This window comes from Anabrus simplex, chromosome 6, assembly GCF_040414725.1.
Source record: "Anabrus simplex isolate iqAnaSimp1 chromosome 6, ASM4041472v1, whole genome shotgun sequence".
NCBI classification, from domain to species: Eukaryota; Metazoa; Arthropoda; class Insecta; order Orthoptera; family Tettigoniidae; genus Anabrus; species Anabrus simplex.
This window is the reverse complement of record NC_090270.1, coordinates 173,437,852-173,453,907: the sequence shown is the minus strand read 5'-3', so window position 1 is coordinate 173,453,907 and position 16,056 is coordinate 173,437,852. Positions and strand designations below refer to the sequence as shown.

The 16,056-nt window shown below is 40.1% G+C and overlaps 1 protein-coding gene across 1 annotated transcript in view; it reads right to left on the bottom strand.

The window, feature by feature from the left end:
- Nucleotides 1–16,056, bottom strand: part of Hsp60A (Heat shock protein 60A) — a 107,233-nt gene that overhangs the window by 53,376 nt on the left and 37,801 nt on the right. The window contains exons 5-7 of the mRNA XM_067150065.2: nucleotides 6,417–6,540; nucleotides 6,168–6,336; nucleotides 2,148–2,355 (exon numbers count right to left, since the gene is read on the bottom strand). Coding sequence (XP_067006166.1) covers nucleotides 2,148–2,355; nucleotides 6,168–6,336; nucleotides 6,417–6,540 — 501 coding nt within the window. The remainder of the gene's footprint in view (nucleotides 1–2,147; nucleotides 2,356–6,167; nucleotides 6,337–6,416; nucleotides 6,541–16,056) is intronic.

Below are 16,056 nucleotides of genomic sequence, written 5' to 3'. Positions count from 1 at the left end.
AAACTTTTCCGGACAGTAATAAAAAATCTTGGGGAGGGAAAAAAGGAAATTAACAGTGTTATGGCTAATTCAGATGAACTTGTAATAGATCCGGACAGGTTGAGGGAATATTTTGAAAATATTCCTAATGTAAAAGGAAATCTTCCTGGTGATGTCATGAACAACCAAGCTCATGGGGAGGAGAACGATGGTGAAATTATGCCTGAGGAAGTGGCAACGATGGTAAATGAACTCCATTGTCATGAAGCAGCAGGAATAGATGAAATTAGACCTGAAATGGTGAAGTATAGTGGGAAGGCAGGGATGAAATTGCTTCAGAGAGTAGTAAGATACCATCAGGTATGATCAGATTGGACAAAAGCAGTAATTGCACCTATCTATAAGCAAGGGAACAGGAAGGATTGCAACAACTATTTAGGTATCTCAATGATTAGTATACCAGGCAAAGTATTCACTGGCATCTTGGAAGGGAGGGTGCATTCAGTAGTTGAGAGGAAGTTTGATGAAAACCAGTGAGGTTTCAGACCACAGAGGGGCTGTCAGGATCAGTTTTTCTGTATGTGCCAGGTAATTGAAAAATGCAACGAGAAGAATAGGCAGTTGTGTTTATGTTTCGTAGATCTAGAGAAAGCATATGATTGGGTACCGAGGGAAAAGATGTTCGCCATACTGGGGGACTATGGAATTAAAGGTAGATTATTAAAATCTATCAAAGGCATTTATGTTGACAATTGGGCTTCAGTGAGATTTGATGGTGAAATGAGTTCTTGATGCAGGGTACTTACAGGAGTTAGACAAGGCTGTAATCTTTCACCTTTGCTGTTTGTAGCTTACATGGATCATCTGCTGAAAGTTATAAAATGGCAGGAAGGAATTCAGTTAGGTGGAAATGTAAGCAGTCTGGCCTATGCTGACGACTTTGTCTTAATGGCAGATTGTCCCGAAAGGCTGCAGTCTAATATCTTGGAACTTGAAAATAGGTGCAATGAGTATGGTATGAAAATTAGCCTTTCGAAATATCAGCAGATAAGAAATTCAACAGAACTGAATGTCAGATTGGTGATACAAAGCTGGAACAGGTAGATAATTTTAAGCATTTAGGTTATGTGTACTCCGTAAACCTTCGCGGCTCAGGCGGCAGTCTCTCGGCGCTGGGTTCAGTATTTCAAATCCTGGTCACTCCATGCAAGATTTGTGCTGGACAAAGCAGAGGTGGGACATGATTTTCTCAGGGTACTTCGGTTTTCCCCTGTCATCTTTCATTTCTGCAACACACTCCAATACCATTTCATTTCATCTGTCGATCATTAATCATTGACCCAGGAGTGAGACAGGCTTTGGCAGCTGGCACAATTCCTATCCTCGCTGCAAGATGGGAGCTTCATTCATTCCCTCCCTGAACCGGTCAATGACTGCAAAACAGGTTGTAGGTTTTCATTCATGTTGTGTGTACTCCCAGGATGGTAATAGTGACACTGAATCAAGGTGTAGTAAAGCTAAATAAGTGAGGTTGCAGTTGCAATCAACAGTGTTCTGTAAGAAGGAAATCAGCTCGCAGACAAAACTATCTTTACATCGGTCTGTTTTCAGACCAACATTGCTCTACGGGAGTGAAAGCTGGGTGGACTCAGGATATCTTTTCCATAAGTTGAAAGTAACAGACATGAAAGTAGCAAGAATGATTGCTGGTACAAACAGGTGGGAACAATGACAGGAGGGTACTCTGAATGAGGAGATAAAGGCTAAGTTAGGAATGAACTCTATGGATGACGCTGTACCCATAAACCGGCTTCGAAGGTGGGGTCATGTGAGGCGAATGGAGGAGGATAGGTTATTTAGGAGAATAATGGACTGTTATAGAGGGTAACAAGTAGAGGGAGACCAAGACGATGGTTAGACTCAGTTTCAAACGATTTAAAGATAAGAGGTATAGAACTAAATGAGGCCACAGCACTAGTTGCAAATAGAGGATTGTGGCGATGTTTAGTATATTCACAGAGGCTTGCAGACTCAACGCTGAGAGACATAACTGTCTATAATGAATGTATGTATGTGTTTATGTATGTACAAATCACAATATATTGTAGGTTGATAAAAGAATTCCAAACTAATTCTACTAGTTAAAAAGCCATTAAATATACCCTCACCTTGAGCATTAGCGTATCATCTTTCGTGATTACAATTTCACCCACTTGACCAAAATCAGAAGCTTGAATATCCTCCAATTTTACAGGACTAGCTTCATCACCAAAGACTATGCCACCAGTAGCAATGGCCATATCCTGTAAAGTTGCTTTGCGGTTGTCACCAAATCCAGGGGCTTTCACTGCAGCTACTTGCAGACCAATCTTCAACCTAAAAGGACGTGTTCAAATATCAGCTTTGTTAGATGCTATACTACACACGATTACTGAATAAAACCAGTCTTATACTCCACATTATAACTCTTGATATCTCTAAAAATACATTGTACCGAGCATGGAGCTACTATAAATGATGAAGGAAACTTCACTGTTTTGACCTGAAAGGCACAAGTAAAAAGACCCGACAGTTTGCAAGGGATCTACATAAAGGACGGTTTGATAAGGAAACAGAACTTTCATGGAGAAGCACAGTCTTCCATGCTCATCAGTCGTGAAAGAAATTCACAAGTGTGTAAAACAGAAGATGGTAGAAACACAGCAAACTCCCTAATATTTGCAGATAATAGTGTCATGGGGAGAAACTGAAATCTAAGTACAACAACGAGTTAATACAGAGAATCAGGCGACAGGAGTTTGAAAAGAGTAAGTGTAGAAAACAGTGATAAAGAGGAAGGAAGATATATACATCACCATCTTCATACAGGGCAGTCACCCAAGTGGCAGACTCCTGATCAGTTGTTATCCTAGTTCTTTCTTAAATAATTTCACAGAATTTGGAAATTTATCATACACCTCTTGGTGAATAATTCCAACCCTTAACTTCTCTTCATATATAAATACAGTATCTGCCCTAATATGTCCTCTTTAATTCCAACTATATTTTGTGATCTTTTGTACTTCTAAAAATACCACTCAAATTTATTTGACTACTAATTTCATGTCATGACTGGTTTGAAACAAAGAAAGGAGTGCAGCAGGGCAGCTCACTGTCACCACTTTTATTTATTATTGTAATGGAAGTAGTAATGAAGTCTATTAAAAGGAAAGAACATGGAGATATCAAAGCCTTCACATTTGCAGATGATGTTGCGATCTGGAGTGACTCAGAAGAGGAATTGGGAGAGAGAATACAAAGCTGGAATGAGAAGTTTAAGAAATATGGTTTAAATATCAGCAAGACCAAGACTGGTGATGAAAGTGTATGGGGAAGGAGCAGAACCAATCGTCATGTTAAATAAAGCTCAACTGGACAGCGTTCCAGTTTTCAAATACTTGGGTAGCGTTATATCAAACGACAACCTAGCAAAACATGAGGTGAACAATCTAATCAATAAGGCAACACAATTTTACCACCAGGTAAGACACCTGCTGTGGGATGAGCAAATACCCATGAAAACAAAAATGACATTGTACAAGTCCTATTATACACTAATTCTTACATACAGTCTCAAAACCACAACACTGACTAGTACAGATAATTCCAAACTTCAGGCAGCTGAAATGAAATTCCTACGCACTATGATCCAGAAAACCAGGAAAGACAAGATTAGGCATGAGAAAATTAGAGAAGTAGGAATAGATGATTCTCTCCGCAATAAGATTCAGATATCAAGACTGAAGTGGTTTGGTCACATGAACTTTCTATCCGTCCGAATTCCCTTGTCCACTGTCCTTGAAAAATCCGGTCACTACCTTTAACTTTTTTTTTTTAGGCACTGAAAACATGTTTGTAAGGTCCGTATACAAAACCACCAGAAAACAACACTTATCTCACTTGAATTTCAGACCTATCAGTATAGCAGTGTTGCCATATTGCACGTCCAAATAGAGCAAGTATTTAGATTTTTGATATTTATTTCTTACACGTGAAACACTAAGATATGCATTGTCTGTAGTACAAGACATATATAAAAACATTATGTCCATGTGGCGTGCCACCGAAATCATGTTCGCGTGTCACCTAGTGACACGCGTGGCATAGGTTCACCATCCCTGGTCTAAGACAATGACAGTCTGTGCAACTAGCACATTTGGAGTTTTTTAAGTGTATGTAAATGTGCGTAGGGAGTGTTCTTTTCTTGTTTATTACGTGTGTATATTTGTGTTACGAATTCTACAGGGATCCAGTGATATGAACCTGTTACCTACCTCTGGTTATATACCTACAGTTCTCTACTTTCCTCATGCTATCCTTAGCAAAACCTTGTACATATCCTAACACTATCAATTCAAACTTGTCTATATCCCTACCCCACCTTATTTCAATATTTTTACAGTTAAAGAAGGCGCAATGAGACCGAGATGTACCAACTGTGATTTCTCATAATTTTTCTTTTAAGACACTAGGGTGGACCAATTATAATTTCTCTTTGAAATTTTTAGTGCAGCTGTAACACGCACGTAGCCGATTTTATTGTCGACTCATTTTCATTCATTATTACACCATATTTGAAAGCCAAAGATCATATCTCAGTAACATGAATACTTAACACTAACCTCAATCTGAGCATCATTACAAACGATGAAAACCCAGTTACTGTGCCAACCAGCAAAGACAGGGAAAACCAATCATATACAAGACGCACATACGCATCAAAGGCATGGACTACACGAACCACACATTTATTTCCACCTCAGGGAGCAGCCGAGTTAAATTGAATTTTCAATTAAAAGGTTATTTTTGTGCATCTTTCATGTTACAATTGGTACTAGTAGAAGCTCGATGCATTGTTCCCAAGGGGGAGGAGGAGTGGGAAAATGACTATAGAAGCAAGAAAAACAATTGTAGGTGACAAAAAAACAGGGGAAAGCAAAATAAAATACAGGTACTTTTCTTTACATCTCGTAATGATTACAAACCTTTAACGTCAATTCTCTTATTGCAAATTTGATGATATACGTGGGTATTACGGCGATAACCTGCATTTTGGTATAAAGACTCTGTGGACCCTTCGCGAATTATAGGTTAGAGATCACACACGGCACACCTCTGACGATTTAACAGCGGGCTATGCGACGCTGCACAGGAACTAGTTTCAAGGCCAAGTTAGTGAAAAGATTTATGTCTGGCTTGTAACAAGTGGTCAACAGGCCACACACTCCACAAGGTACAATGCGATTTATAACCCTATGATGCATGCCGATGCATGCCGTGATGACTATTTTAAACTGCCCAACTTTCTCATTTACAGCAAAGGTGGCAGCCCTAGTCAGACAAACGCAACACAGAAAATTGTGGCAAATTTGATTTTTAGACTGTCTCCATTTTAATTCCTGTAAATAAGAATACTTCTAGGGGTCAGTTAGTGGGTTGAGGAGAAGCATTGGCGCCAGGAGGCTCGTAGTGATGTTGCGCACGAATAACCTGCGAACAGCACTCCAGCCTACAAGATTCTTGCTGAAGACTAGCAACTCTGAATCGGTCGTACATTCTCGCGTAACAGGTTGTTGCCATTATATGCTAGAGTTCCGAGCCGGCTCTAAATTTAAAACATTTTTGCATATATTTTTCTTACGTGCGGTCGGTCAAAGCAGGAAAACTGTCGCCGAGAACATTTTTTTTTTTTACGATCGATGCAACAAAAGTATAGTTCGTGGAACGAGATACGTGAAGAGGCCACAAGTATGAAAACTCCGTGGAATACCAATATAATGGTCCAAAATAAATTGAACGATGAATAGGGGAAAACAACAGTTTGGGAATGATTCATCGAGGTTCTACTGTAAAATCCTTTAAGCATGAGATTTTGCTTAAAAGCAATTATAGAACAAGTGAACAATTGTGAAATATGTGGTTTGGAATTAGTCTTCCATGCAAAAGAATCTTACTCCTAAAGTTCATATTTAAGGCAAAAAATTAATACAAGCCATATTTAATATACTTTCTCACAAAATTAGAGTGCTTGGTCAACAGACCCATAACAGCTGTCCCGTTTCAGATAATATGCTTGTGACAATTTCAGGAGGAGATTGAGTTTCTGGGTCAGTGCCAGCAAGAATGCTCTTAAAGAAAAGATTACTCACCGATTGACAACTAATGTGCTGAGAGCCTCACCATCAACATCTTCAGCAATTATAACCAATGGCTTTCTCTGGGAATTAGCCAATTCTAAAGCAGGAATTATGGACTGGACACTAGAGATTTTCTTCTCACTAAATAAAACAAGACAGTCTTGAAATTCCACTTTGGCACCTACACATAGAAAAACAAAATTAGTAATAAAAAAATGCAAACCATTACAATTTAACATTAATAACTTGAAAGAAACTTGCCTTTAGCTGTGTTTATGAAATACGGAGAGATGTAACCTCGATCAAATTTCATCCCCTCTATTACTTCTAGCTCATCAATTAACGTCTTCCCATCCTTAACGGTGATAACGCCTTCTTTGCCAACCTAGAAAATAAAAGGGTACATGATAATTCCTTTCAATTCTGATTCATATTACCTATTTGTACGAAGGAAAATACCATGGGACTGATATTGAAGAGTTTTTAAAATCTCCAAGCTCTATTAGAGAAGAGACATTTGGTTAATAACTGACAACATGGCTATTCAACAAGATTTGTAACATGTTAGATGAGAATTCTGCAATAGGGATTGTGGTTGTGAATGGACTTGAGAAAAACAACAGCTAGGAGAATGAACTTTTAACTAAATTAACTTTTCTTAATATTTCAAGGACTGGCAACCAATTTTATAATCAGTGAAGTGACTTGTAAAAGCCTAAGAAAGCGCATGCCAAGAGTAAAGGATCACCCATTGGTTATCAGCTTAGATAGATTGGCCACGTCCGTTGGACGAGTGATACCAGATTTCCATGCCAAATCCTGTATGGTGAACCGTTTCAGCACCAGACCTCATGGAGCCCCTATGAGGCACAACAAAGGCCTGTTTAAGCGCACTATAAAGATAACAGGTCTCAACCTGCAAACCTGGGACATGCTTGCTCAAGACTGTTCAGAATGACGCAGACGTGAAGAGGCCACGAGACAAGTATGAAAACTCTGTAGAACACAAACATGCCCTACTCCAATAATTCTGTGCAATCTGTGTGGATGCTTCTTCCATGCTAGGATTGGTTTATTCATCGAAAGTACATCCACAGACAGGAGTGAACTTATTGGAAGAAAATTACTCAAACTAGTTAAGCCAACGATTGTAATATCTTCACAAGTAATGTGACGGTATAGAATTAAAGGAATCTTAGCAGGAGTTGAAAATCCACAGCCTGTTTCCAGTCATTCGACCGCATCAGAAATGGAATGACTGAAGCCCCCTTCTAGCGGCGAGGATAGGAATTGTGCCGGCTGCCGAAGCTTGTCGCACTCCTGTTGGACAATGATTAATGAGACAGATGAAATGAAATTGGAGACTGTTGCTGGAATGAAATACGACAAGAAAACCGGAGTACCCGGAGAAAAGCCTGTCCCGCCTCCGCTTTGTCCAACACAAATCTCACTTGAAGTGACCGGGATTTGAACCATGAAACCCAGGGGTGAGAGGCCGGCGTGCTTCCGCCTGAGCCATGGAGGCTCAGAACTATTTTCAGTGTTTCGAGTATATAATCATTAAAGCCCTACTAATCAATTTGAATTTTGCACCTGCAACTTCTTACTGAGAAGTAATGAGAAATACTATACTGATCAATTTAAATCTGGCATCTTCAATTTTTCATTGAGAAGTAATGAGAAGTGCTCCTCAATGAGAAGCGCTTCTCAATGAGAAGTTGAAGATGCCAGATTTAAAATGATTAGTCGAGCTTGGATGATTAGGTACTTAAAACACTGAAAATGGGAAGGCAAAATACATAAAACAGGCAGCTTATATTTTTAAAAAGGCAATTGAAATAATTATACGTATACATCAAAATGTATATACAGAGGCTCCAATGTAAAATATCAAGTCAATTTTTTGCAAAATGAGTTTTTAACGATCTCTGCAGAGGGTGTTAGTGGACAGCTATTGGTGTACCAATTTCGAACATTAAAGTCCACTTTTGAGCCATTGACAAATTGTCACATTGCAGCATTTTTAATATATGAAGTAAATATGTAACATTACCAATCAAAACTGTAGGCAAGTCCAACAGATCCAATAAGAAAGTTGATAAGTTCAATAATGCAGTCTCTCAGAGTTTTCCCTCCTTTTCAGGAATTGTGTGGGAGCAAGAAGCCAAAATACCCAGTCTACCCATCAATATTGTTTCAACTTAAAAATTGAAAAATGCAAATATTATGAGAAGTATTGAAATTTGCTGTTAGTATGTTCTTACAGGCATTCTTTACACAAATCACTTATCACTTTCAGATGTCACCTTTGGCACCGATACTGGCTCCGAGTCAGTGGCCACTCGTCTATGGCAGAACGGAGGACATCCAGGGAGAAATCCGCCACTGCTGACAATAAGGAACGCTTTAAACTTCCAATGGTGGGGTGTCTTTTTGCAGACTATGCCCTCAAGCACTGACCAGTCAGTAGTCCAAAAGGGTTCAGGTCCGACTGCTACTGGGCCAATCGCCAGTTGAAATGCAGTCGGGGACATGGCGCTGAAGTCAGCCTTGAGTTTACCTAGCCTTGTGGGCTGGAGCAGAATCCTGCTGGAAAGTCCAGGGTTGGTTTTGAAACAATGTGCCATTTAAGTTCTTCACAATGGGCTCCAAAACGGTGCTTTCGTACACTCTGCCACTGGTTTTAACACCCTTTTCGCAGAAATGCAGCTGGGTGGTGCCAGAATAACTCGCCCCAACCATACCATCACACAAAAGGGATGATGCATAAACCCCGTCGTTTTGCACGTTGAAAGATTCTCCTATAGTGAATACCTTTTCATCGGTGAAGAGGATGTTTCGATGACCATTTTGTGCATAACGCTGCAGGAGACGTCTACATTTAAGCACACTCAGCTTCTTTAGGCGCACATCATGTCCTGTTCGTCCAACGTCCTCCAAGAGAAGCCTTGACATAGACCTTTATGAAATTTTCATTTCACAGGCAATGATAGCCTGCTTCCACACAGTATTTCTCCGAATACGAGCCGCCTCTGCCTTTTTTGCTGCTGTAGTCCTGACACTGGGTGGGCGACCCCCTGTTGGACGATCCTTTACAGTCCCAGTGTTGCAGTGAATCGCTCAATGGTCCGATGAAAACATACGACTGATTTTCATCTTTTGCAGCACCTTGAAAATGTCACTTCGAAATTTTCCAACTTTATGTAATGCTATTACTGCAACATGATTTTCATTACCACCCCATTCCATGTTGAAACCTGGAGCTAGATGCTTTCTCTTTCACAGACAAGTTAACAATGGTTCAAGGTTAACGTGTGCACACTGGTATTTCATTACCTGCCAAACCGGTTGCACAGTGTGTGTCAAAAGTTTGCAACAGTATTTATGGCTAGACTAGGTATAACAAGTGTGTTTGCAACCAAAATGAGTGCACTGAATGATACCGACATAGGTACGAAAAGTCATTTGGGTAACGTGGGGCTATTTGAATAGTCTGGTTATTCGGGTCAAAATAAGCATTTTTTCTACTGCGCACTTAGAAAGTGCATGCCAGAAGCCACTGTGAGAGAGAAGTGTGTGGGCTGAGGTCCGACTTCACAAGTCCACCATACCAAGATATCTATTGTAATATTGCACCAATATTAGCTTAAATAAACTGAGGTAAGAGACAGTTGTCAGTAATAACTTTATGTAATATCTGAGATGTAATATTACAGAGATAAGTGTTCACACTACTGAGAATCAGTTGGGGCCTTGCTTGCTAGTGGGCGAGAGGCAGAGATCCCATAAAGCATTCTATTGACTATTTGAATCAATATTTTTCAATGGGATATATGTGTTATGTATCGAAATGTTTTCTATTACATTAGTCGTTAATAATACAAAACACTAACAAGACTATGTCCCACATTATAGGGAAATGTCATTAGGTCAGCTTAAATTCAGGCATTTGCAAGTATTTATTGGAAAAGGTCTTAGAAATACAGCAATTATGCTTGCTATGCATCAATTCTCAAATATATGTATGGATACAGTCCTAGTGAAGAATACAGCATATTAGTTATCACCGGGCAAGTCGGCCGTTCGGTTAGGGGCGCGCAGCTGTGAGAGCTGTGAGCTTGCATCTGGGAGATTGTGCGTTCAAACCGCAATGGCAGCCCTTAAGATGGTTTTCCGTGGTTTCCTATTTCCACAGCAAGCAAATGCTGGAGCGGCACCTTAAATAACACCATGGCCACTTCCTTCCCATTCCTAGGCCTTTCCTATCCCATCGCTCCCATAAGAACTACCTGTGACGGTGAGACGTAAAACAAAGAGGAAAAAAAACTATTGTTTCCCAGATGGTGTGGAAAATACAAACAGGAGGATGTTAATATAAAATGGACAGAAGGAAATAGGTTACCTGCTCTGACCAGTGCGCTTAATGGTTAACTGAATTTCTGTGGGGCTGGAGTTAATTTTTAAGTACCATTTACTACTCTCCAAAGATCAAAGACGGTGCAGTTAAACCAGGGACTTAATGATCACAGTAGAATAATTCATCTTGAGACAAAGTTTGCCAGTCATTCCACTTTCTTATTTTATTTTAATTTTATTTTTTTTCAGTCAAAGAAGAGGAACTTTGAAAGAGACTGAAAAATTGTGTAACCGTGGTTTAGGCCTTATCCCAGTGAATGCATGAAGAGCTGTATATACTCCACTAAACTTCCAAATAGTGAGGTTCCTTGGTGGGAAAAGGCTGGTTTGCATCTTTCATGAATAGACACAGTAACATTTAAGGAAACCAGAGGGCCTGTCAATAGCTCGGGCTGTGGGGGTAACAAATTAATTTTCTCTGTTAAAGCAAGTCATGGAGGAATTCAATTAGGAAACTCAACTTCAAAAGGTATAGAATGCTCATGAGAGAGCGTTTCCCATATGTAACTAACCCAGTTAAGTAGTAAATGAAAAACCGCAAGAGATAGTCTTCTTGACAAATTTAAGAACGTGGAGAAAATTTAAGTTACAGCTTGCTGTAGTGCTATTGGAGCATTCATCCCTCCCTTTATAATCTTCAAAGGAAAGAGAATGTGTGATTAATCCAAGCAAGGAATTCCACTACTACTCCAGTGGAGATGTCAGACACAGGCTATATCAATGAAGAATGTTGCTGGTTTCGATACAACACTTCAATAAAAATCGATCAAGGAAAACGCTTGTTGATTTTAGATGGCCATGCTTTACATAATTCTATCCAGTGTTTACAACACTGCGCAAGAAAATGCATCGAGCTGCTATGCCCCCACCCCACACAAACTTAACTCTCATCCTTCAGCCTCTCAATAGCAGAGATGCCAATTATTACGATTCAATCGCAATAATTACGAATTACACATCGCAATATGCCTTTATGAATGACACACCACAAATTACGATTTTTTGTTGATTTACAAATCTAAGTGTGTGAGATGTTCAAAAGGATACATGAGGAATGCCATTACATCTTGAATTCTCAGAATATTCTTTTCAGATTTGTCAGTAAACATTTATACTCTGCCCCCCTTTAAGAATATTTCGAATTTTCACGTGCTTCATGTGCTTCCAGTACCGGAAAAATAGCAGCCTGTAAGTGGTATATCTTGTGGAGATGTTTTCACATGATCAGTCTTTCATGCAAGTATTTGAGTTCTTTTGTCTTTGTTTTGGCAGCAAAGTGGTGACATACTCAGCTTCATTGTGAATACTGTGTGCGTGACTTTATTGCGAGTTTGGTTGCTAAATTTACATACATTGCTCTTCTACGATATGCTAATCGTGTGTTATGAAACTTGAAAAGTTTGAAATAAACAGTGAAGCAATTTCTTGTGCAGGAAAGTATGTATGGTGACATTACCCCGACTAGTGACGTTAGTAAGAATTCAAAAATAGTTCAAAAATATACGGAGGAATACTCGAAAGATGGCCCTGTTTACTGCGTTCCTCAATGTCCTTAACACGTATTTTGTAGTGTGTGTAATTGCGATTTTTCAGTTGTGCATGGAGGATGAGACAACTGTCAAACGCGTGGCTAGCAAATTACATACGGATACAGTTAAGCTGAGGGACAAGCAAGAGTTTAACCGTTTTGCTAAATCCTCGATAGGTGAAAGCTCCGCAACAAACGCGGAGTAGTTTTTTACATTTCTTGAACACAACTCTCCTTTAGCCTGTAATCCATGCGGGACGTTTGTTCAAGAAAATGTTTTCCGATTTGAAAATAGCTTCAAAGTACAGTTGTGCGAGAGCAAGAACGGAAACGCTAGTTGAAACTTTGGCTTCTACAGTTGAGGGAAAGCGAACAGAGTTAATGCCAACTTTTGAATATGTAACATCTGGTTGAATTGTATGTTCATTGATATTTCTATGCTATTGGCTTTACGTCGCACCGACACAGATATGTCTTATGGCGACGATGGGACAGGAAAGGGCTAGGACTGGGAAGGAAGCGGCCGAGGCCTTAATTAAGGTACAGCCCCAGCATTTGCCTGGTGTGAAACATTGATATTTCAATGATGTACAAGTTAGTGAAATCTGGGGGGGGGGGGGGGGAGCTCCCCACCTAATTGTTTTTCTTGAAAGTTGGCATCTCTACAATAGGATGGTCTTTAAACCTCTAAAGGCATTTTATCACCGGGCACCAACTTTGTTCACAGCAACCCTTTCAGTTCATTTACAAAATTTGTTTTCTGGCCCAACTACAAAACAGCATGGAGCAAGAGTGCTATTGTAGGGTATGCAGCAAAAGTGTTTGAATGCACAGGTATTTATCCCTAAAATCCCAACCAAGTACTGGAACAAATTTATTCCTTCATGCACTTTTTCCTCTGATCTCAACAGCAATTTTAACCATGACTCAGCAGGAAACCTAGGACCTTCAAACTCTCCTGCTGATGAAGCCAGTACATCTACAAACAAAAATGTTCCTGTTGCACACCCTTCTAATACAGGGTTGTCAAAAAAGATGTTAGCACTTACATGGTACTACATGATCTTTATTTTTTTTATTTTGTTGTGGACGAGATGTGGCCATCCGACTTTGGAAGAGAAGAAAGGTAGCAACTGGGGTGGAAGTTCTTAGGTCGCCCTCAATAGTATGAAAAACTCTTAAATGGTTTGAGTAGGATCCTCCAAGTCGTCTAACTACCCATCGACTGCACGAGATATGTATGCACCAGGTCTGCGACCCATGACTAAAGGAAAGAGTTTGACGTCCAAGACTTATTCGAACAGGAAATAAAACTATGTTCAAGGCACGCTGATTAGGAGCCCAGGAAAGTAAAATACGAGATTAGCACTGGAAACCAGCATTGCACCAACAATTGTCTTAAGAATTCCCTACCTCCATCTCTGAAGGAAACAGTACCACACTCAGACCATACAGGCCTTTTCTGACACTGATACAAGTGCTCGAGCACAAGCTGCAGAGATGATTCAAACAGAGCCTAATATGTTCTTTATATCGGATGAAGCTGCATTTCATGTCAGCAGCAATGTGAATAAGCACAATTGCGTCATTTGGTGGGGTACAGACTATCACCATGCAGTATATATATAGTAATAAAAAAAATAAAAATTATTGGAAAATGATATTGAAAACTGACAGGGTATTCAGAATTCTTCAGTTTACTGGTGTGAACATTTGCTGTGGGTTTCTCTGAAGACTGATCTGCATGTCCCTTTATGTGGAACGGAATGAAGCAACTTATTGCAGAGCCTAACGTCACACTTTACACACTCTGTACGGACTATGCTAGAGCATTTCTCGTATGCACACCGTCTTATTATCTGGGATATACATCACAAGGTGATATCGCCTGTTGTACCGTACAACTTTATGTACGCGACCTTCCCCCGTGCGCAAGAGCGATTGGCGCCCCGCTCCCCTGGGCTCCGTGCCGTACGATTTGACGTAGTATTGCGCCACTTCCCGCTTGAACTGAAGCTGCGTCATTTTAGGCCGTGACCTGTTGCTGAGGTACCAAGCATTTTGCAGGCTGACGTCTAAAATCCAGGAAAAAATTGCCCACCACCATATTTTGCTCCTAACTGCCACGCAGAATCTGTTGACGATCTCGTCCATGAGATCTGTTCCTCCCATACATGTATTATAAATTCCTAATAGTACAGGGCGTTCTACCATGACTTTATCTGACCTGGAAAACCTCTTGACCAGATAATATGCAATCACAAAACTGGTATACGAGTTTGAATTGCATGCACAGCAACAAAGGGTTGTTACATCAATAACAAATCCCTCAATAACAAATTGGTACACGAGGACGTGATTTGACAACGGATCCACCTAGCGTTGCGAATATGCAACGCCGGGAATAGGTGGTACTCGCTCGCCCTCGAGTTATTAATTGTAAAAGGAATCGTGCTACATTCAAACTCCGATGAATTTACTTCCTGGATTTCCTAAAAGAGGTTAATTATTTCTAAATCATAAAATTATATGGCGAATCTTACCTCTTACAGTATGCCATTGTGATAGCTGGAACACACAGCGAACTTCAAACATACACCTCTTCAACAATCAAGCGGCGACTATTGATTAACCGACTCTTAACAAAGCACAACACTTCCCTATACCGAATAAGCGCGCAATTTTCATTCTTTCACTGGAAAACAACTTCATACATTGAAAGAAAAGAGCACCGGCACGCCGTTGCACATAATGCAACGCTAGGCGTTTATGGGTTAAGCAGACCCTCCACTACTTTTGGAAACTTGCCGCTTTTTGGTCTGCGAAATGCTTTGTGTGAAATTTGTTGGTCGCTCGAAGTGCACTTACAAGGTAGTGCACGTTGCATTCGGACACTGAATATTTGCGGCCCGCATAACTGATCACCGCGAGTTTATACGATTCAGTATTACTCTAATACTTGCTCACGGTGGACTAACAAAACTTTTGAGATCACAGAAAACCTGTTCTGTACCCAAAACACTCGTAAAATATGTTTGTACCAGAGTGGAATAGAGAGTTACTAGTCACTTCTACGCTGATTCTCTCACTGAACAAGTTTTCCTGCCATTTCCAGGTCACTACACATTTTCCGCAAGTACTGTATTTTCTCGTTTATTAGACCCCCAACATGTACTAGAAACCCTTTGCTTTTAGAGACAAAGAAAATGAAAGAATTTCACAAATTTCACAGCGTAATTCGTCCAAGAAGAAAGATTCCGCTCTGAAGCGGGTGCAAGCCTTACGGCAGCTCCGATGACAAAGTAGTGAATAGTTCTGTCTGTACTACCCGCGCAATGCAAACATTCAAAGTCATGAGGTAAACCTGTAATTCATAGTTAAAAGTCCACCTCCATAGCGTACGCTTACTGCAGCTCTGATAAAGTCGCACAAATAGGTGAAAAGCTGCGTGTCCGGGCCACGCACTGCAAGCAGGCATAAGTCATGCTATATATCTATATATCGTTAAGAATGTCTGCCAGCGCAATGGTTAGCAGAAGTAGCTGCCGCTCTTGGGGGCCCGAGTTCGATTCCAGATACCGTACTACCAGAGATTTGAGAATGGCAGGAAGTTGGTATGCGGTAAAAATGGTACGTGCCTAAAGAGCTGCACTACCTCGGAATGAGGAAACGAGTTTACTTTAGTTAAGAAATATTCACAGTTGTTGCTATTAATATAGCAGGCAAGATCATAAAGTGATCGTTTAATGTCTTGTAAATCAGGCCAATTGGCACAATTTTTGGAGAGAAGTTTTAAACATCAAAAAACAATTCAATCACAGATTACTTCTCTCGCCAATGTACCTAACAAAGAATACTAATAATAGTAATAATGTTACTGATTTTAAGTCCCCACTAAATACTTCCACAACTTTCAGAGATGCCAAACAAACCATACCATGGATTAATGAAGAAATT